Source organism: Macrobrachium rosenbergii, chromosome 2, assembly GCF_040412425.1.
Source record: "Macrobrachium rosenbergii isolate ZJJX-2024 chromosome 2, ASM4041242v1, whole genome shotgun sequence".
Classification (NCBI taxonomy): Eukaryota; Metazoa; Arthropoda; class Malacostraca; order Decapoda; family Palaemonidae; genus Macrobrachium; species Macrobrachium rosenbergii.
Window position 1 is genome coordinate 22,184,942 of NC_089742.1, and position 24,723 is coordinate 22,209,664.

A 24,723-nucleotide genomic window follows, 5' to 3' on the forward strand; every position below is an offset into this window, starting at 1 on the left:
AGGGCGGAAAGTAAGATGGAATTAAAGTGGATATGAACAGACACAGTTATAGGCGTGAAATGGGTCGCAGCTAGGGGCGAAGGGATGCTGCAAAGAACCTTAAGTAATGCTTACAGTGCACCGTATGAGGTGCAGTGACGGAACTAACCCCATACGGGAGAGAAATGCAGTCATGATCATTTCTGAAATATCCTTCTGCTCAAATGTGTTACCAGGGAGTCCCTTCCTTGCATCTTTACAGCACTCCAAACAATGCTTGCATGAAGGTGTGAGGATACGGGCAGTTAATGACTCTATACGTAGCCTACACATGTACTGTGGAAGATTTAAAGACTTCAGTACTAAAGAATTTTATGTGTGAATTTATTATAGTGTTTATTCTTTTCATTAAAATTGGTGAACTTAACTGGAAGCTTAAAATTAAATTGAGGTTAAAAGGAAACAAACTTTAACTTTCCCTAAAGTATTTAATTTGCCGATCCATACAGGTCTTCATGAAAACCCGAGAAAAAAAAAATAATACACCGGCGGCTGACTTGGGCTGGGGGATTTCTGGTTGGAGACGGAATAACGATCAGACCATCTTTATTTTCTTTCTTAAATTTCATATCTAAAGTTACAATTATCATTATTTCATATCAAAAGCAATTTAACTAAACTGGAGAATTATGAGATTACGACTTAATGGAGCGTATTAGTACCCTAAACAATGTTCAAATGTTCAAGTGTTGTTTGAGGCACATCTGCTGATTATATTCATTTACGATTGCCTGCCTCACTCTACGATGATAAAGAATAAAAAAATAACAATAATTACCAAATTTACACATTTATAAACTCTTCTTGTATGCTAATTAACTGTACTTTCTTTCATTAACCATAAGCGTTTAAAAACAAATAAAATAGCATGCAATCACAATGACTTTTTACATACAGGAAAAGGTTATGTGACAAAAATTCACATTGTGAGGACAGTTTGTTTTGTAAAAAATACATAGAAACCTTAAGTAACAGAAAGGCAGCCAATAACTTATTTTCTGCCATATCTCAAAATACTGTGGCATTTAAATCTAAATTCTGGGAGTTTGGATGTTTCAGCAAATGCATTGTGGATCAAAGTCACTTGTTGCCAAATAAACAAAAATATACTGTATAGAATTGAAATAGACCTACGGCAACACGTTTTCCAGATTTCTTTCTTTGTGCAATCCACAATGCAGCTGCATTTTACGGCACCTACCACACTTCCCAGATTCAGAAACTCCCACTTTTACCAAATTCTTTGACCTAAACTGCATGTGCGAACTGAGGTAATGTGCAGACACATCTGGTAATCCTGAATATTAAAGGTTTTTTTTCATCCTATATCATCATTTCCTCGCGCAAATACTTATACCCTGTCCTTTAGAACAGGAACATAAAATACCCAATAAGGCACAGATACTACAGTTTGGCAAAAAGTAACCATACTGGGGATAAACTTTATCAAAACAACAAGAAAAACCTGATGACCCTGTGGAGGAGTCCCACAAAGAGTCAAACATTATGGCAATACTGTATACAGTACTCCACAACACTTAGCCAGGCACATCATAAAGTTCACCTCTACAGACAAAAACGCTTTGCCTGGCTGCGATGTTGCAATACTTTTTTTTTTTTTTGCTAAAATTAAAAAAGAACTACACAAAACTTCTAGACGAGACTGGCAGTACTTGTTGCCGTGTCTTGGATCACAAATGACAGCCAGATCCTACAAATAAAGACAGTGGCATATCTGGAAAACCCAAGATATTCAGTTATCTTATTCCAAAGAGAAGACACTGGGGGCTGTCCCTCAAGTATTCAAGTCAGGAGATCCTTATCAGCTACATAAGTTTTTCCTTATTAATATACCACTCGTATTGCACAGTTAAGTGTTTTCACTTCACTTGACATCAATAACATCAGTTCCTGTTGTTTTGATAGTCTACCCTTTCACCACGGAGTTCCTTAATTAACATACCCTGACTCTCTACGAGTATCATCTAACAAAAAACAAAAACAAAAACAACAGCAGTATATAGTCATCACAGTATCAGGAGGAAATATCCCAGGATTATCATTTATAAGAGAACCCCCACACAGATGTGGTATCGGGTACAGAAACTAATTTTGCCTCATAATAATCCATCTTAGTTACTACCAATACACAATGTCACAGTGCCCCATTGAAGAGTTCATGGAGTCAGAGTGCACGTCCCAACATATATATATCAAAACTGCAGACTGTAGACACTGAAATGGTAGCAGCAAAAATGGAAAATACAATTTTACATTAAATTTTCAATTCAAATCCAGTATTTAAAGCTAAGGTTGAAAGTACAACAATGAGTATGAATGTTCCATCTGGCCAGAATAAATTTTTACACCTTCAGCAGTCACCTTAAATCAACGTTTGGACATGCTCAATGATTATGCAAATTCCTCAATTAAGAACTGTGACAAAACGTATTCACGGTTAAAACTTGGACTCTCCTCACTGAAATATTCTTTACTCGTTTGCTTCCAAAAAAAGGAAAAATACATTTTAGCATACTTTCCCTTATAATCATAAAGCTCTAAGACTTCCTTTTTAATATATTACATTTCCTGAAAGTGGGTCAGCCTGTAAAGAACTAGCCCAGGCCCTGGTTAAACATGAGCTAAAAGCCATGACCATTTGAGAATGAAAACCCTTAAAACCTGACATTTCTGCAATACTCAAAATTTAGCAGCAACAGCCCCTTTGGACATACACATCATTAAGTAATAAGCTTCATCTGATTCCCACAGATTCAGCTTTTTGTATCTATTACAAAATACAGGTACTTTATAATTTTCTTATAAAACATGATTCCATTTTATATAAAATTAGCTATAACCATAAAGCCACATACAGTTACACCAACTCCAGGGGCTGCCAAATTTGATACGTCTTTTTTACACGCAAATGCAAAATATAGTACTGATATGCCTATGTCACTAGGGCCAAGGTTAGCTGTCCAAAAATATAGATTTCATGATTCTTATTGTAAACCAATGAAAACAGTTCAACAGATTGGAAGGCCCATGATATACATACAATGTATATATAATTCTAATTATATTTTAAAAACAAATCTGAACACCAAAGTTTGTTTTGCATTCTAAACTTCTGTAAGTACTTCCCTTGCTTTGAGTTGAGACGACGGAGATGAAAATCTTTTAATAAAAAGCTGAGCATGTGGAATTCGCCACATCAATGGCCATAAACAAAAGACCAAAGGTGACGACGGCGTTGGCTGAGAACCAAAGACTCCAGTAGTCTAAACCCCTTCTCTCACCCCTCCCCTTACTGCACATCAATGTCTCCCCACCCCCCTTCTCCCGAGCACCCACACAATGTGCCCTCTCCTAGTACAATACCAAGGATTATTAATGTTTTATAATTATATTCAAAATTTAATATTATAAACAGAAAAGCCTGATTGTCAGGCAACAATTAAAACCACCAACACAAGTGGTTTGTAGTGACTTGCATGTCAACAAGGGGACGCAAGAGCCATGCAGCACCCGGCACACGTAAGAGAGCATCGTTCTCTCTCCCCAGGTGGTTCCCGTCTCAAATATATGCTCCCCTACAACATTGGTCTTCTTCATTCACTGTCTAAGCTTTACTTCCTGGCAGTGAAATTATTTACATGTAATCGTCAAGGTCAATATCATTAAACTCTTCCTCCAAGTCTGCCAATTGTTGTAAGTCCACTTTGTAACGTAATATTCCTGAAACAAGAAGGAGAAACTCATGTTACATCTGCCAATGAATCTATTAATATAGACAATAATGCCTTATAGAGCAAATTCAACAGCCATGAAATCAGCCAAGTGATTAACTAACCTGGTAACTTCATTTTTATTCTGGGCTAATTTTTGCGTAAAAGATCCAGAGAAACATCTAACATGAACTAAGCAACAGCCAGCTTGATACATTTCCCACCTTAAAAAGTAATGTGCAAATAGATGAATATCTACTCCAGGAAAGATATCACTTTATTTACAGTAATTCTTCATGACTGATCTCTGCCCAACCCAGCTGGACCCTTTATCCAAAAATATTACAATTATTATAAATTAGTTTAACCACATCATTAAGTCACATTTCTCAATTATCATGAGACTGGCCCCAATTCTTTTGCTCATGAGAAAAAGTGGAAAATGGGGCAAAATAAGGTAAACTCTATGGAAACTGCTAAAGGGAATAGATGACAAGTAAAAGGTACAAGTCAATGCAACTGGGAGATGAATGGATACCATCCAGAACCTTCAGTACTACATGTGTGTCACACCAGACTTTTCCTTCACACTGGATAAATGCTGTCTAATAAGAAGCAGTTAACAAATATGCATGCAAATTGCAATACAGTACACCCGCCGTATTCACGGGGGATGCGTACAGCACTCCCCCACGAATAGCTGAAATCCGCGAATACTTAAAACCCCTCTAAAAATGCTTGTACCTGAGTATTTTAACAGTTTTATCACAAAAAGTGCATTTAGTCATAAAAATGATATGAAAATACAGTAATTAGTGAATATTTCTCAGTGAAAAATACCGCGAATGAGTGAATTTTCAGCGAATATTGGGTAAATACGTTCCACAAAGAAATCCGCGAATACCTGAGTCCGCGAATCGTGAGAACGCGAATACAGGGGTTTACTGTATACTGCTACTTGCTTGCAATACAGCAATACAACTGCACACACTAACCCGTATTTAGAATCCTATCAAAACAACCACAACTGATATGCAGTTATTTCCAATTCAAACATAACTAAAATATTTTGATTTTTCACATATAATTACTCTGTGCTCCCCTAACAATCTCCCTGCTACAAACTAAATTCCTTAATTCTTGACTAATAGCCATCAAAATAATGAAACTATCACCATATGAAGTATCAAAATGGAATGCCAAAAAGTTATATTAAAAAACACAAAATTAGAAAACTATAGTATAGTGTCTCCCTTATAACAAAGGGCCTTAAAAACCGAACCAATAGTTGAAAAATTACACAATTTTAATTTCAAATAGTTAAGACTAGCAACTGATAATTTTGCTTTGCTAAGCACTAATATTCAAAAATTACTCATGGTACTTTATTGTTGCAAGTTCTTATATCTTAATGTTTTCTATCAATAGATGGCATCTGATTAGGAAGTCACTTTGGAAGACTATCACACTCCACATATTACAATTTTTTCCAGATATTTAATGGCACCCAGTAACATACTATATTCATCTACAACCAGTTATATCAAGTTTTTTCATTAAGCTTATATGTTCAAGACTTAATTATTTCCATGGTTCTCATTTGATCAAAAGTTTTTCCAAAATTAACTTTTCAACAACCCCATTTATCTTTTCAAACCTTTCTGAATAGGCTATCAGAATTAATTTTTTTTTCTCATAATATTGTATATCTATTTCTTGTTATTATAATTTCAGTAGAATACCTTAACAAAAAACTGGATGGTTAAGTGGGAAGACAAACACTAAAAAGGAGTTAACAACTAAACTGTTGGTCCCAAGCCTGACAAAAATTGGGTGGGTTGAGTTAATCATGTAAACATAGATAACTTGTGAAAATATAACAGCTCAAAATTAAAAAGTTCTCATGTCAAGACAAGGCAAAGAAAGAGCCAATCAAAAAATAAAAACATGAAAACTGAAAAATGAAGTCAAGAAGGAGTACCAAAAGTCACAGCAACCTTAGCATTAAAAGTGATCAGTAGAAACTGCTGAAATAAAACGTATATAAGGAAAGAGAAGTATATGGGATGACACTGAAGAGGGGTTACAAAGAGAAACATGGGAGGAGAAAAAAAAAAAAAATAACTGAAGAGAATAGTGGCCTCAAGTTCTGACATACACAGGGAGGGAAGAGGACAGAGACGCATATAGGAAAAGGAGGGCAGCAGGCTAAGGTGAGTTTACACAAGCAAAAAGGAGTTGGGAGAAATGGAATTGGATTCTCAGCAAAGCAATCAGAACAAGAGAAAATATTCAGGACAGCTAAGTGGCCCAAGGAGGGATGGAAAAATATACAAGGGTAGAGTACATTAAAGCTGAAATTGCAGATTAAAAATAAAAATTACAAGAATGAAGGCAGTATTTGAAAGCCTTAGTGAGAAGAGGAGCATCCTATGGGGATGTTGGCATAGTAAGAGGTACCAATGAAGAACATGACAACTTTAAAGGTTACAAGGACCTCAGGAAGATAAAAAAAGGGAAAAGCTCCAGGACAACCCAGAATAACAAAAGAGTTAATAATTAGGTAGAAGGAAAGCAGGTCAACCATGAGCTAACCTGAATATTGTTGTATATGAAAACAAGAGGAAATGCTGAGAAATATTTTTAAAATAATACCAGTCAGTTTAGTTTCACACCAGATCAGCAACAAAAGCAATCTACAGTAAAGTGGCATGCAAAAAGGAACAGATTACGCGACATACTTTTGTATCTTGAAAAGGCAATTTGACACAGTACCAGGACAAATAATTAATTGGGCATTACAGATGCAGAGGATACCAGAAAGACTCATTAAGCTGGTGATCTTACTCTTCCATAACACCAGATCTAGAGCGCACACAGTCGCAAATGTATCAAAAAAATGAGATAAATGTTACCACAGAAGGCTTAGTGGTGTGCTCATTACATTACTGTTTATAATAGTAATGGAATAAACTTCAAGAGAGTGCAAGAATGAGGGACCCTGTGAGTTGCTCTGTGTAGATAACCTTAAGCTAACAGCAGAATCTGAGGTGAAAATGCTTATGAGATGAAACTGTTTGAGGTGAATATGTTTATTAAGTAAAAATGCTCATAAAATGGAAGAATGGAATGGAGAGGAAAATCAATGTTAAGCACAACAAAGCTTAAGGTGAAAAGAAGGCAAAGGAAAATATACAATCAGATAAGTAGTCATATGGTGGCTGTGGAAAAAGGGTGAAGGTGAACTCTATACATTGTATCAAATGTATCACATGGTGTCACAAGAGTGCTATGAATTATAAAATGTACAGCACAAGAAGTTAAGAGACCTTTGATGACTAAAATGTAATACAAGGGCAAGTAGGGAAGGGAGCTGTGTTGAGAACCCCACTGTGATAGAAAGGGGTGGGGGGAGGAGATCAGGGTTGAGGACTTTGTTGAGATAGAAGAGTTGGTATTAGAAAAGACAGAGCATTTCTGTTACTTTGGGAGACACTGGATTGTGAAGATAGAGCATTTCTGTTACTTTGGGACACACTGGATTGTGAAGGAGATAAAAGAGCAATAAGAGAGATTAGTTTCAGAATGTATACTAGATATGGAGACAACAGGTAAATATAAATTTTCCATTAAGAGAGAGAGCAAAAGACTTACCAATGGGTCTATATGGCCTTTAGTACTCTATTTAGTAGAAATATGAAGACTAACAAGGAAACTGGAGATTCTTAAAAGATGTGAGTATAGAAGCGTGGCTGGAGTTACAAGGGAAGATTGCATTATGAATGAGAAATTGATGATGTAGTATTATGTGGACAGATAAAATACAAATCTCTCAACATTGAGGTCTGGACAGGTAATGGGATGAGGAAAGTTGGTCAGAAAAGCAAGTTATGGAAGCAGCAGAATATTGGAGGTGCAGACAACCACGGCAAAAGGGAATACATGAAGACCTAGACCAAATGAAATCATGCAAAAATACCATGAGGCACACAAGACTGAAAACAACTAATTTCACAACTAGCACATGAAAACAAAAGTTGACGTAAAAATGAGGAACGTGAGGATAATGATCAGCATAGTTGGATGAAATTAAACTGTCCACATATGTAAAGGTAACCCCATATAGAGTATTATGACTTAAGTATTAATGTCAAATGTAAGCTTTGTTCACTAACATCTAAAATCCAGATGTGGGTGTGGTATTTTATTGACACCTATCTATCAGATACAAATATTACCAGTCATTTAGAATAAACCTACAGACAAAATGCCACTTGTCAAATCTATTTTTACATTACCTAAAAAATCTTGAATCTCTCAAGCTTAACTATATTGAAATAAAAAATAAAGTCTTACCAGTTCTATACCAGCACTTAAGCATATCCAGGTCACTAATGACACTAACTATAGCCAACATCTCAATACTACATTGTACTGAGTTACAGGTTACAGCTTTGCAAAATTGGCAGACTATGTCAGAAACACACTGAGGTTCCTAGGTACTCAAACCATACACGTCAACATCCCAGTGTACTTACATGACAGGGATAAAGGGTGAAGTCCACAGGGAGAACATTAAACTAAACTTATTCAAAACACAACCCATATTAGATCAAGTCACCAATCAAGAGTTAGGTCATTAATTCATATAGTAACAGCAGATGATTAATTCAGGGGAGCACACACAAGCCAAACAGGTTAAACATCTCACTGACCAGAAGTATCTCAAGATGACAATATTTAAATATAATCATCGAGGTCAACATCAAAATCGTTCAAATCTTCCAGTTCCTCTAAACATTGTAGATCCACTTTGTATCGAAGAATCCCTAACATGCAATGGACAAGAGTAAATTCAGAAACTTTGTATGTTTATGAATCATAATGACCCAAGATCAGACAGAGGATAGCCAGTGTCAATGTGTTCAAAATTATCTTAGCTGGTATGAAGTCTCTTAAATGAACAATGAAATCAAAACAGTCTAACAGAATACTAATTAAAATTAAAAAATGCAATAATGTGAGCATCTGCTTAAGGTCTGGCAAAATTCCATTGAACATACAGTCTTTTCACCTTAAAAGCAAATTTCTGAAACACAAAACACTAAAATGTACCAGTCAGCACTTGCAAGAATGTACCAGTAACTAAATTGCAAAAATGAATATTAATGTTTTTAGTTATTTCCAAAAAATCCTTGGTATAATTTTAAAGCCCTTGTCCAATCACATTTAGCTGAATGCATTTTGTACATGTGCACTTGTTTGACTGTCATTCCTTGCTGTGAGGCTTACTTGTATACTCTTCATTTCTCCCAATCACTAGCCAAATGTTTATTTTACTAGTTTACCAGATTTTCACAAATGAAAAGTAGTAGTCTTTAGAATTTCTGAGAGAGAGAGAGAGAGAGAGAGAGAGAGAGAGAGAGAGAGAGAGAGAGAGAGAGAGAGTGTGTGTGTGTGTGTGTGTGTGTGTGTGTGTGTGTGTGTGTGTGTGTGTGTGTGTGTGTGTGTGTGTGTGTGTAAAAATTAGCATCATTATCAAATGGCTTAAAATGACCATTCAATTACATAGCTACTTTTACTGCCTCAAAAACAAGGTAACGAAGTAGTTTTATAAGTAAGAAGAGCCAAAGGGAATGGATGATTGCTACAGGGGGTGGAAAGGATATTGCTAAGAACCCTAATGCCATCTAGGGTGTTGAGCAAGGAATACTTTGAGTTTAACCCCCTTACAAGTTATCTAAGCATTATATGTGTAATTAGTTATTCTCGCAAAATTTAAAAAATTCATACATATGCCTTGAGATGATGTGCCATGAAAACCAAATTGATGCAAAAGAAATAATCAGCTTTATGACCATGAAATAAAAAATTTTAACACTTGAGTATAAATTTTTTTAAATACTTATCTCTCCATTATCAAGTTTTTACTTCTGCACCAGCGGAGTTTGACAGATTGCAAAAGAAACAAGTAAAAATGAGACAAAGTTTCTTTGGTGCAATCGAGTTTTCTGTGCAGCATACAAGGTGTGATCATAAAAGTATTGGGACTGTTGCTAAAGTAAAGGAGCTAAAATACACAGAATGAGGGCAATTGGCACAGATTGACCTTGACCCCCATTGTGCATGCACACTCAAGTTTTTACAGTCCTAGCTCACTTCAGCTCTTTACAGCAGTGCTTGGAAGGAACATGTGGTGTGCGGTCATCACATTGACTATGATGGAGAAAGTTGAGCAGAGAATCTGAATCAAATTTTGCCAAAAGCTTGGCGATACCTGCACACAGACCTACGCAAAGTTGCAAAAAGTTATGGAGAGGAGTGTATAAGCTGCACACGAGTGTACAAGTGGTTCAGATGTTTTCAAGATGGTTGACAAAAGGTCGATAGTGACGAACGTTCTGGGAGACCCACAACCAGCAAAATTAACAAAAACAGTGAGTTATCGGAGGATTTGCAGATTAGTTACAGTTCAGTTCAGTCCATTCTCACTGAAGAAGAAATGTGTGTGCCAAAACTGCTTTCAGCTGACCAAAAAGAAACTGGGGTTTCAGTTGCACAAGATCTTGAAGGTGTCAAGAATGATGAGAGTTTTTGAAAACAGTCATAACAGGTGATGATTCTTGGGTCTATGCTTTGACCCCAAAACCAAGGCTCAGTCTTTGCAGCAAAGACCTCAACCTCTCCGAAACTGAAGAAATCACAAATGAGTCAAAGCATAGTGATGACAACATTGAGTGTTTTCTTTGACTACAAGGGAACTGTTCATCATGAGTATGCTCCACCTGGTCAGACAGTAAACAAGGCGTACTACTGTGACGTGTTGCAACATTTGAGGGATGCTATTCATTGGAAAGGACCAGAATTGCATGCGTCTGGTGAGTGGCAATTGCACCATGAAAACGCACCTGCCCATTCAGCGCAGCTTGTGCAGCAGTTTTTGGCCAAGCACAACATCCTCTGGGTCTGACAGCCACCGTATACCCCAGACCTCGCCCCTTGCAACTTTTTCCTCTTTCAAAAAATAAAAACCCACTTGAAGGGAAGAAGATTTAAGGACATTGAGAAGATCCAAGTGAATGCGATGAGGCAGCTGCTGATTATCCCAGAAAACAAGTGCAGGAATCCTTCCATCAATAAAAACAGCATTGGATAGTGTGTGGCTTCGAAGGGGACTACTTTGAAGAAAATTAAATGCTAAAATGGTATGTGTTGTAGTTTTCTTTTTATAGCATCAGTCCTGATACTTTATGATCACACCTCGAATAATCAAGGCCACCATAAATAGATCTATCTTTCAGTGGTCTTGGTATAATGCTGTATGAGCCGCAGCCCATGAAACTTTCAGCCCTGGCCCAGTGGTGGCCTGTCCTAAAGCACTGCCAGGTGCACAAACATGGCTAACATTAACCTTAAAATAAAATAAACAACTACTGAGATGTTCAAACACTCGCAGCTGGTCAGTCTACTTCTGTCCACTTTCAATATGGGAAGGTAAGGAGGGTAAATTGTAAAATGGTTTTTATATTTTTGAAACGAACCTTACCTTTCCATTATGTGAATGATTCCCACATTTGGAAAAGGAAGTGGGGAAAAGTGTAAATCAGCCAACCTTTTAAGGCTACTTAGTAACAAAACATTATGTAAAAAACAAGTGTTTATTTACCCAGTGAACTCAATCCATCGGCTATCACTGCCGCCTTGGGAGGACTCACTGAGGCACAAGAACCTCATCACTAAGATACTCGAGGTCTCTTTGGGGGTTGCCCTCCTCAGCAGAAGGGGTAGGATTACAGTGCCAAGACCCTACAGAGCCAATGATGGATAACTAACGGGTACCTACAAACAAGAAGGTACACTTCCTATACTCAACATCGAATACCACCATGCTTTTCAAAAACCACAACTGGGTCTCAAAAGCAGTAAGCAGAAAAAGGCTACTGACTGATTCACGACATAATACCCCCTGAACAAACAAGAGGAGCTAATGGTCTGCAGTAATTGTATTGAATCTCTACACTAAAAAGATAAATCATAGCAAATACAGAATCACCATGATATCAAATAACTTCAGTAACTTATCCAAAGATAAGTTCTTCCCCAATTTAAAAGCTGTAGCCACTGCTCCCAAGTCAATGGCTTTCAACTTCCATGGAGGACAAAAATTAGCAATAACAAGGAATTTACATTCCTACTCACTGGAAGCTCTGGCTTCTGAACACTACATCATACTCTTTACATCAGCTTTAATATCTAAAGTGCAATTCAGACAAAATCTTAGGACCTTACTGGACCCACAAAGGGGTCAAGCTCCTCAAGCTCTAGTGATTCGAGCACAGTAAAGAGATTGTGGTTGACAGGAGCCTAGCCCTAAAACCTTTCTTAGGCCAAAATAAGGCAAAAGACATGAAATGCCATGTCTTAGCAAAGCTTATTTTAACTGACAAAGCTTGCAACTCCCTCACTCTCTTAGCTGTAGCTAAGGCTACTATGACGCTTCCTAACAAGCCTCTTTACAAGGAGCTTGCTCCATATAGGTTTGAAGGGCAGCAACGTAACATACATAAGAACCTCATATAGACTCCAAGGCAAAGTGAATACCAGAGACCTGGGAAACTCCACCTTAACACCTTGAAGTCTTTGTCCTCGAACAAGCCTAATAGCCAAAGCCAACATGGCCCTCTTGCCTTAAAGGCTGCTACCATGGACTATTTTCATGCTTAAGAAAATACAGAAACTTGATGTTTATAGAGGTACCAGTGCTGGAAAAACCCCCTTAATGCAGCACCAGGACCAATACACTGACCACTGGTGTTGGCAGAATTGGTTACTGCATTCTCTCTTGACACTAACAACAGCATTCTTTCAAGATTTTGCCTTGAGCTTCACAGAAGCCATGGAGCATTTCCACATGGTTATCTACAACCTGTGGGATTGTGATGGAACCTTTTTATCTCTTGGTTGCTACAGGAGATTCTTCCTGAAGGGGAGAAGTAAAAGCAGATCTATCCTCCACTGAATGAAACTGGAAACCCAGCCTTTCTTGGTCACCTGGAGTAACCAATGCCAAAAGACAACTTACAGAGCCATTAATTTGTCGATGACTTCCTGAATCACAGCAAAAGGATGAAAGGCATAACAATCCAGACCTGACAAGGCAGCAGCCTGGTATCCACTGCCTGAGCTAGGGAGCCTTGCACTAGTGAACAAGAATTGGCCAACAAGATTCCACTTGGTCTCAGACAGGGTAATAAAAGGGGATCCCCCACAGCCCACTATCTGCTGCAAACCTCTGGATGGCAGGCCCATTCCATTGCTAATACTTGACCTCAGAGGCTGAGTACATTAGCTAAGACTTTCATAAAGAATAATTACCTTCAGCAAGGTAATGAATCACGACTGAGGTTTCATGTGCTAATTTGACCAAATAACAAATGAAAAAAGGGCAGTGCATTTAGAAAAAGTGGTGTTTGCCCCCCCCAACACCTCCCCTTCCACAAAATTATTAATATTGTCTCTAACAGACTTTAATTTACTTGATGTAACTGCCCTTATATAGTGTAAAAGTTTGTCAAATTCATCACCCATAAATGAGATCAAGTTGGCATTTTTACAACCCCGAGAAGGGAATGTCTCAAAATGGTTTCAGTTCTCAACCCAGGGGAAGAACCAAATACAAGAACTGTAGCTTCAAGGCAAAATCCCACATTCCACAAGACACCTGGAATTCTTAGAAAATCCACAAACAAACCAATTTTGTCCACGGCAAACTGAGTACACTCAACAATTTGTCTACCTCCTATTGAAACCGGCAACAGAAGTACACTGACCAGTGGGGGCAGGGGAAGTAGATGAATAGAAAACAGATATTCACAGAAAACAATGTTATTTTTTTTTTTTTTTTGCAATTTGTAGAACTCCAGGTGGCACGGAAGTAAAAGCCATATTATGGAGAGTAAAGCTCACTTCAAATATGTGATTTGCAAAATAACAAAATCTTCATTTCACAATATATACTAAACATTTGAAAAACACAAAAATAAAAAATGAAAACAATAACCATCTTTCTTCCTTCACTTAAGTGTACTGTATATACAGAGGTCCTCTTTAAACTTTACAGCTTTCTACCTTGTAATTCTTATATGTTGCCTTTGGTCACTTCTCACTTGATTTCAGCTCATTTATGTTTATTACAATAAATCTTTTGCAGGTAGCCCTAGCAGTCTCGTTTTGTGACTCAACCATCCAATTCACTATATCATTATAATAACTTTTGTAGTTTTAAAAAATAATTTGAGATCAAGTTTCATGACTACAATGAGATAATGTTAAGAGGCAGAACTTAGATGTTGAACACATGGTACTCTGAAGGACCAGATTAGGCTATAAAGAACCCTTCCTGTTTAGAGAACAATTTTCTTCTTCGCTTAAATTGCATGTGATACCATTTTATTAACCCATATTGAAGCAACTCTTACAGGATTAATTTTATGCCTAGAACAACAAAGAAATTGTAGGATTTGAGATTTTTAAGAGTTTGACATATAACTTTAGTGGACACAATCTACTCTCTCTGTCTACTATCTCTTACCAACTAAAAACTACTTTCAAAGGATGAGATATATTTATTTTTCTACTGTACAGTGTGCACTTTCTATAACTTAAGAGATTTACTAAATTCATTGCAAAATTCATAACAGATGATTAAGAAAGAAAACTTAATGGAATATATTATTTTTCATAAAATTTTTCTAATTTCAAAAATTTAATGGATGAATTCTATGGTTTTGTCAATCTTTAAAAGTGATGTTAAAATGCAATCCAGATGCTTATTCTGAACAAAGAACTTACTAACAGTACAGTGAGCCTGAACTTACTAACAGTTTACAGTGGACTCTGCCTGAACTTACTAACAGGTGTGCAATTCACCATCAATTTAAAAATTCCACATTCTGGCATTACTTCAAAGCCACAGTTTAAGCTATAATCTTTTAATATCTACAACAGTGGTATTCCAAAGTTGGTTGCTCTTTGGTACAGCTAAAATCTATTAAAAGAACGTTCAGAAATAAAAAATGTAGATGCAAGAAAACTTTGGGCCAGTGTCTCGCCTCATTAGGCATATAATAGTTCTTAAGGTGCATACAAAGCAGCAGCCCAACTCCCCACACAACCTTTACTATGCGTATAAGTGAACAGACTGTACATGAACGAAATGCCAGGTAACCAGACTTTCTGCAAACTTCAATACTGTGGTAGGAAAAGGTTCAACAAAAACCTGGTACAGTATTAGAATATGATAATTTGAGAAAGAGAAGTCTAATAATAACCAACATTATATCCAGTGTATTCAAGTGTCAAACAAACAACTAACCATTATACTGTACTGGGAATAGAGAACCTGGTACAGTATTAGAATATGGTAATTTGAGAAAGAGAAGTCTATAAGCTCTTACAATAATAACCAACATTATATCCAGTGTATTCAAGTGTCAAACAAACAACTAACCATTATACTGTACTGGGAATAGAGAACAAAATATAAAAAATCTAAAGTGAAAGCTATCAATCAAATGTTTAGCTTATTTATTTAAGTGATTACTAATAATAAAATTTTAAACATTCCTCTTGTACTACAAGACTAGTGCTTACATTTACTCAAAAATGGTTTAAAAGCCTTGGAAAACAAAACAAAAATACTAAAACAGCATGCAAAAGAGAACAAAGCTTTTGAAAACAAATCAAAATTGTATAAATTCATTGATTCATTGATATAAACCATTGTTTTATATTGCCTTATTTTGACAGTCAAATTGGACAGATTAAGACCTGAATTACAAAGTACAATAGCTGATTACAGGCAAGGTTTCTTCATCCTGGGGACTCTCTATCCAAGCATCAGTTTTTGTTACTCTTCACTTGCACCTGCACACGCAAGATGGTGTCTGAGTCCAATCAGCAGTGGCAGTCCTTTGAAATAACATCTTTTATAATCTTTACATGCTTTCAACACTAGTGTCAACAAACACATGTACAAATTTTGGTTTTACAATGCTAATAGGCATTACAAAATTCAACGAAAATATTAAAAAGGAACTAGATCTAAGAAACTATATCAACCTCTGAGCCCCTTACAGGTTATCTCAAGTTTAAAACCGGTCAAGTCTTGCCCTATTCTTTGTAAGTCCATCACAGAGACCCACATTAGCGTCTTTAAATCCTCTAATTATACAACCTTGCAAGATATGTTGACTCAAAATTAGGATGGGATCGTGCAACTCAGCTTAAACTTACTGCAACTGATGATACTGGTAGCATAAATATTTCACATGATCCTAATGAAAGACTGGATAGAAAATGGGAACGGGGAGGGGAAGAGACTTGTAATTGTACTCGACGGAGATATTAACTTTACTCATATTCCTCTGCTTACAATTGGTTGGGTTGAAAAAATCATACTGCCCAGCAAAAATATCATAATTCAAAAATAACCTTATGTCCCACATGTAGCCGTTTTGCTGCTGTGGTATTATTTTCAATATGTTTATACATATTAAAAATAAAGGTAAAAAGCTTTATAAGACTCACTTTCATAACAAACATCACAGCCTAGCCTACCTTAATCTGTTATGCATCACCAACGGCTTATCTCAGTCGCCATCACCCAATATCACACCATCTTCAACAAAGTAATATTCTCCCTCTTTCAAGGCTGGTGCCACACTAATGAAGCTCAGATATATGTATACATTTTACTCTTATACAAATTGTGGGAACATCATTTGTTAAAACTATGGGCTAAATTAGGGATAAATGGCAACTTTTTTGTAACGGAAAGACAGTCTGAAAAAGGACATTGACCTCTTGCCTCCCACTACACCTCATGTGTTCAGTGATATAAGATTGTTTTCTTTTTGTTTTGATCCCATTTATCCCCCATAATGAGCGTTCCAAGGCAAAAGAAAAATCTTTTGCCAGAAGATGTAAAGACTACAGTGACTACGAGACTCAGAGCAGCAGCTCAGAAGCCTAACAGACTGAATAAGATTTATCTGATTCTGAAGAAAGTCATAATTTAGACTTGAGCATCGCATTGCCAAGTGACTGAACGGTAACCAATAAGGAAAGGAATCCCTTTACTTTTTGTTCACTGAAAGGTGTGAAATTTATTCTTCTGGATAAGGGGAATCCTGTGACATTTTTTTTTAGAAGTTTTTGATGACGAAGTCAAGGAGCACATTGTAACAGCAACGAACAATTTGCCAACCAGATTTTAGATATACAGAAACTTTGCCTACAATATCATGTGCACTATAATGTGACACAAATGTAAATGTAATAAAACCATTCATTGCTCTACTGGCTCTATGTTTCAAGGAATGGCATACAAAAGAATAATTTTTTACTTTTAAGTTTCATGCTTGTAATCTTTAGGATATAAAAATGCAAAATAAATTCTTTCATCTCTTCATATTCTACATTAATAATTATCCTAATATGTTTATACAAAAAACAATATCAGTTATAAAATAGAACACATAAAAAAAGCATAAAAACGAGCGCTCTGCGATAGAGAACATGTGACAATACGGGTATCCAAACACTAAAAAATAACAGCAAAGCAGAAGACTACAGTGTAATGTTTGTTCATGCTAAGCAACCACTTTGCAGACTGAGAGAAGTGCCCTGCTGCTGCCTGGCATTCTTTGGGAGACATTTGTACTCTGTAATTCAAGGTTCAATCTACCTAGAATGGCAAAGTAAGGCCTTCTAAAACAATGGTTAGTGTTTTTGTACGACCTTGTAAACAATAGAGATTTATAATTATCAAACCAACAAATGCAAATTTATTGGTCTAAAAGTATACCTGAAAAAAGTCAGGCAGCACAAACTCACCTCCAATTCCACCAAATCCTCGAACATATTGTGAACCTTCTTGCGACCTGTCGGTGATAATTTCTAACGTAGCTCCAAAACTCTTATAGTTGTTGGCCAGCCACTCTAATAGGGGCATGGATTCTACCAGTTCTAATTCTACTCCAGTCTGCAAAACAAAAAATAATATTCATGAAGGATTACCAAAATTTCCAAAGGCAGGGACTAAAATGAAAAGAAAAAAAGTCTGATTTCCTTCCAGAAAACATCCTGTAAAAAATACCTTACACCTAAATACAGATAAAACTTGATCTACATAAGTGGATTGTTCCATGTAACCTTATAAACGTCAAATTATTTGTATGTCATGATATACAATAGTGTTCACACAGATTTTAGTGAAAACTGTTGCATTACAGAATTAAAGTAAATAAAATACTGCTACACAAGAAAAGATACAATCAGAGCGGTAAAAGTAGATGCAAAAACTTAAAAAAAATTACTATACATCAAAAGTGTTGCAGAAATGAGAAATTATATATGAAATTGTAAACAACATAAATATGGAACCTTAAAATGGATTCCCTCATAGCTCATAATCAACAAAAGAATCAAGTAGTTTAACTCCTTACAAGAACATTATCATGAATACATCAGATCCTAATATGCTTAGTATCACTAACATATAACACCAATTCTTGCTTCAGGTTCTGTATTTCAGATAGCTGACATCATCTGCAGCTAGGACATGGCTAAAATTGCTATCTACAGTAATACCCCTAACTTGCACAAATTCATAGACACACAAATTTTTCATTGGAACCTAACTAATTGTCATACACGAGTTTTTCTAAGACACGCTAACATTTGCAAATACCAAGAAACCCTGCAAAAGTGTTTGTTTAATTTTTTATGTAATTTATAAGTTTTCAAGCTTTAATGTGTAAATTGAATAACATTAATTAATAAAAGTAATAATCTCTCTCTCTCGCTTTTACTGAGATGAGAGAATTTTATGGTACATATATGTTTATTTGTTTTGTATGATAAATATTTTACCTAATAGTAAGTACTAATTTTCAAAATAATAATATAACTGTAATTACAAAATTTGTGTGATACATATTTTAAACAAATTCTTTCCCTCATCTTTTGAGAAGTAGCTCGAACAGTGTTGCTGATTAGCAGGTCAAAGATTTCTTACGTAATTTTTTTCTTCTTCTCTCTCTCTCTCTCTCTCTCTCTCTCTCTTGTTCGTAGTTAGCACAACCTACGTATTACTGTTTCTCTGTATGTCTTTACCTGTACAGTAGATAATTTTAAATTGCTCTAATTTCACCTGTAACATCTACAAACTGTAAATACGGCATTCTAAATCATAGACATGGAGCATTTCAGAACAAAGAAAAAGAGATAGAATAAGGAAGTTTTTAAAAACAAGGTTGAGAAGACCTCTAAAAATAGATCAGTGGAATGGGGGGAGAGATAAATAGTATACTAATCTTCACACACTCTTATATTCTTACGTCAACCATTTATTTCTTTTTTTAAGGGCAATGTATTAAGCTAACTTTTAAATGAAATTACAGCAACTTTAATTTCATTTAAAAGTTAGTTTCATACTGAATTTCCATCTTCTGATATCTAATGCAAGAATAATCTCTCTCTCTCTCTCTCTCTCTCTCTCTCTCTCTCTCTCTCTCTCTCTCTCTCTCTCTCTCTTTTTATCATGTTATTCTCTCTGTCTCCATAATAATTCATAAATAATTTAACTCGATATTTCATGAAAGGACAACATCCCTCTCTCTCCATAATAATTAAGTAAGAACAACCCTTATCTCTCTCTCTCTCTCGTTCATAGTTAGCGCTCACACATTTTTACAACTCTGTACGTCTTTACTTGTAGAGTAGATAGTTTAAATTTATCTAATTTTACCTATACTGTCTACGAAGTGTAAATGCACTAGTTTGGCAAACACATTCTACACCATACAGACATGATAACTAAGAGTTGTATTAGTCCAAATAAAAAACACTTGTATCTATCTATCTATCTATCTATCTATCTATCTATCTATCTATCTATCTATCTATATCTATCTATCTATCTATCTATCTATCTATCTATATCTATATATATATATATATATATATATATATATATATATCTAAATATATATATATATATATATATCTATCTATATATATATATATATATATATATATATATATATATATATATATATATATATATATATATATATATATATATATATATATATATAGTCCACAACTCACCTTCTGTTGTGGACTTAGTGATATTCTCAAAAATGCGATCCGGTTTTAAGGCGCTTGTCTAATGACGAGGCACCGATTATTGGGTATTGGAACTGATACATATAAACAGAGTCGCCGATAACCGAAAAATCGGCGCTTTCAGCAAATAAGCCCAGCTGATAACCAGGGACTGCCTGTTATATATACAATTCAGAACGGCAGTCGATAACCGGGGACTGCCTATTATATATATAATGAAACTGACATAACTGATTGGAAACAATGACTGAATATTAATTGAATACGACATGGGAACAAAATTCGCGTATCTCGTCAAAACTTGGGTCAATCAAAATTATACTGTTCAAAAGTGCTGGACAGACTCATCATCCCATCAGGCTACGGGAGTTAAAACCTCCTACCGGCAAAAGAAACTGATTGATAATTCTACATGCAGGAACAGAAGATGGTGTTGTCAACAATGCAGAACTGGTTTTTCAAGCTAGGAATGATGGGGACCACCATAAACAGATGAATGGTGAAGTCTTTGAAAAATGGTTTAGTAATCAGTTGCTACCTAACATCCCTCCCAACTGTGCAATCATGATGGACAACACACCATACCATTCTATGCAACAGGAAAAGTATCCAACCTCATCTTGGAAGAAAGAAGAGATAAAGCCTTGGTTGATAGAGAATGGTGAACAGCCAAGTGGTGATTTGCTGAAAACTGAGCTGTATGAACACGCTAAGCAATGTAGTAATAACATGGGAAAAAAGTATAAGATCGACAAAATTGCAGCTGAAGCAGGGCATAAGATAGTATGTCTACCACCATACCATTGTCAATATAACCCTAATGAGCTTATATGGGCTCAAGTGAAGTCTTGTGTAGCCAAAAAGAATACATTCAAAGTTGCAGACCTTAAAATTTTAGTTCAAGAAGCATTGAATAATGTCACGGCAGAAAACTGGAAGAATGCAGTGGGGCACGTAGAGAAAATTCAAAAAGAGGATGCCCCGCTACATTTGGCTGTAGACAAGTTGGTTGACACTTTTATCATCAGCATAGCCGATAACTCTGAAGACAAGTTATCTGAATAAATGACAAAAAAAAAAAAAAAAAAAAAATTAGGCCTAAAGGGGAAATCTCTCTTGAAATAAAATGCACCTGGACTTTTACCTCGGTGGTGGTGTGGAAAAAAAAGTCTGACTGAAAAAAATAGTCTTTTAAAACTTAAGATGGACAACACTCCTCGTTATAGATAATAAATATACAGGCAACAAAGAACATTGGTTTTTAATTCGTAATTCGAAAAATGAACAAGAAATATATCTCCTATTTCTATAGCATTAATTAACTACTTTTAAGTATCTAATTTTGTAATAATGATAAATGTACATCTACAAGTACTGACAAAATAGTTAAGATTAAGGTGGCCTTGTGCCAGCACGGGGTCTTAGAGAGAGCGCCAATTCATTATACAAACAGCTTACCCTTGCAGTTACTTAGATGTAAATAATGTATGATGTTTCTCGTCTAGATGTAAATGTTAAATATTTATAAATGGGCTATATATAGAAAGGTAAATCTCTGTAAAAAAAAATTAGAAAAATATGTTATCATGCATAGGCTGTGGAGAAGAAATGGACTGATGACAAACCCTACGCAGGGCGGAATAGGAAGGAGATTAAAATATCTGGAAATGAAAAACCCCTAAAATCTTATAATTATAGCCTCAGGGTTTGTCTCAAAGACATTCAAAGGTCTGTCACACACGTCAAGCTGTTGTTTTGTAAAATTGGCAACAGGGCAGATCTTTAAACGCCACGCCATAGAGGCCTCTTCATAGTTGGTTGAGTATAGTCCATTATATTCCTCGCTTTTACTGTACTCATAATATAATGTATGTGTGTAATATAACAAAAATTCTCTCTGCATGGTGGTGAAGGTGGAGTACTGAGAAAAGCCTTAAACCACAAAAGAACATAAGTCCAGGTTGGCATGTATTCTAAGCAACTTTGATGGCTTGTCCATTCAAATGTAAGATGTCAACTCCTGTGCACTTTTACAATTTTGTGCTAAAATATATTCTTTCTTAACTTTGCTCCCCTTTTCCACTTTTCCCCATAAAAAAATGCAGCACTAAGTTGTTTATATACTATTTTCAACAAGTTTCAAGGAATTCTTATCATTTGTTCTCAAGATACTTCATCATCACACAACAGACAGATTCAAAAGTGGCAACACTACTCCCTTGTTGGTAGAACTAATTAAAACATCTCTGACAGCACATACTGTGGAGCTGAACCCCAACTAAAAAACTTTGCTGAATTTTTTACAAGCAAATGTCCTACATTACACTGAAAATTGGTTCAAGGAAAGTATAAAGACAATTTGTGCCATTTTTAACCTGGTTCATTACATCTTGTTACAAAAGATGTTAAATTCAGTATAATGAAAGAGGGGTATACCTTTATCATTTAATTATAAGAACTACTTCTGAGCAAAGATATATGTTGAGAATTATCTACCTCTCAAGCAAAGGTATGCATTGAGAACTATAAATCTATAATCTGTGTCAAGAACTTGATAAAAAAAAATCTGTTTGCCAAGGAACACAACCAAATTCTAGCCATATGAAAGAATTTGCAAAGCTTCTGGTTCTGTACATTATACTGTACAAATATTATCCCAGGCAGACTGTTAAACCATTCCAACAGAAATACAGCAATGGGTTCAGCTACTTGGACATAAAACTATTAATCAACAAACCTATATTTCATTAGTGTAACATAACACTTGCAGTATAAAGCTAACAAAATGTGGTATATACTTACTGCTTTGTCTGTAAAGTGGGTCTTATCTTTTTCCTGTTCTGGAGTTAAATGCAAGATTGTCTCCTCTCCAGACTGATGATTCTTTAAAACATATCTGCAAAAGGAGAAACAGTAAACATAAAATAAGTGACATTGCTCAGAGTATTACTAGAGCCTTTAAAAACATTTGGAATGAAATTTTGAGCTGACAACTTTCCCCTATATTTCCAGAGAATAAAGTCAAATACTAAACAGTTGATGAAAACACAGTTCAAAGTATAGCGTATCTTCACTTGTAATTATATGGGGTCATTATTTTGTAACCCTAAGGGGATGGTAAACAGATCGAGATCTCAAAAGAGATCCAATGTGGACTTGTGATGTGAAACGAGAAGCAAAAGAGAAGTCAGCAAAGCTTAAGACATGGAAGTATCAGGATGCTAATCTACAGGAAGGCCAAGGAGATTAATGAAGGCTCAAGACATGGTGGAGTTCATCCAGAAAGTGTACAGGATACAGGCGGAGTTCATCCAGAAAGTGTACAGGATACAGGAGAGTGGAATGAACTCATTCCACCTCTTAAAGGGACCACCTGGCATAAAAATGTTCGATGATGATACTTAAGAATTAAAATGAGCAAACATTCATAAGAAACAAGTCTAAAAGGCAATTATTGTTACTGGTAAAATAACCAAACCACTGAGATGACACTCTTAATTCTAATTCAGCTGGCCAGAGGGGTTTGTTCTCAATACATTTTAGATCTTATCTAATATAATGCAAATCCCTAAAAATCAAATAAATGTTTATTATCAACAAAGACATTATTACAGTATTTAAAAATTTAATAATTGACCACAAAAATTTAATAATTGACCAAACTGAAACTGTTGAAAATCCAGACTAAATTTCCTTTATAGGACTGGTTTATAATACTTGATAAATTGTTGCTTGAAAACTGGACAAGAACTAACAATGTTTACATACTGTTCTGCATTCAGAGACTGGGTCAAGTGGGTTATTCTTCAAATACCCAAAGATCAAGAAGAGTAAGGCAAATTCAAAGTCCAGACATCATTTCAATGCCTCAATCTTTTTGGAAAACGCTACATTCCCCTAGTTGGTTTATTCTACTTTAACCCTTACAGGCAGGGCTAAATATACATTAACAATGCCTAAAACTGGGAACACTTTAAGGTCGGCCAGTTTAAAAAAATTAAAATATTTTAAAAAATAACTAAAAGAGGATGATATGTAAATGCACATGGTACAAGAAAAAGGATTCTACATAATTTTTTGTACCTTCCACGGATAGCTGAAAGTAAATATTTCCAACCCTGTGCAAGGTCACTTTTCCAAGACATTCGTAAAAATACGTTAATTTTACCAAGTTATACACATTCTTTCTGTTTTTTTTTACTTTGTTTTGCAAAATTATAATTACAGTTCACATAATATTGTAAAAGATAAGAATTAAATCGGCAACAATCCCCCGAGTATATTTATGGAAAAATATTTACAATATGTACTGGGATGGGGAAATGTAGTACCTTTTAGGGAGTTCTACATATTCTAATATTTTTTTTTTTACCTCTGTAAAATTACAAATACAGCTGACATACCATCATGAAAGGTAAGAACTAAAGCCCAGAGCAATATTTGAGTATATTTATGGACAAATATATACAAGGGACAAAACTTCCTCTGAGAGGGCCAAAAACCCCTTTGAGCCTATGGAGTATGCTGTCAATACTACTGTCCTGCTGACCAAAGGAGGCTTTTCGTTGAAAGGGATGGTGTGACCCTCCCTCAGGACATTTACGATTCAAGGTTCTGCCCCTTTCTCTCTCCATCTCCCCAAGAAGAGGAGGGGTCTGGCTCCTACTTGAGTTCAGAGGACAAAGTTCTCACTGACGGGAAGAAGCTCTACTCGAGGACTTCTTAATGGTATAAGAGATGAAACGGTGACTAGATCCAAGTC

General features: G+C 35.7%; 1 protein-coding gene across 4 annotated transcripts in view; it reads right to left on the bottom strand.

The window, feature by feature from the left end:
- Positions 1-447: 447 nt before the first annotated feature.
- The window catches only part of eRF1 (eukaryotic release factor 1), a 51,661-nt gene continuing 27,385 nt past the window's right edge, over positions 448-24,723 (bottom strand). For 2 of the 4 annotated variants that reach the window (XM_067113035.1, XM_067113039.1), the window contains exons 10-12: positions 22,764-22,857; positions 17,667-17,814; positions 448-3,780 (exon numbers count right to left, since the gene is read on the bottom strand). In XM_067113035.1, coding sequence (XP_066969136.1) covers positions 3,695-3,780; positions 17,667-17,814; positions 22,764-22,857 — 328 coding nt within the window. In that variant the 3' untranslated portion in view covers positions 448-3,694. Of the gene's footprint in view, positions 3,781-8,485; positions 8,600-17,666; positions 17,815-22,763; positions 22,858-24,723 lie in introns of all 4 variants that reach the window. The other 2 variants (XM_067113023.1, XM_067113029.1) reach the window with 2 other exon arrangements.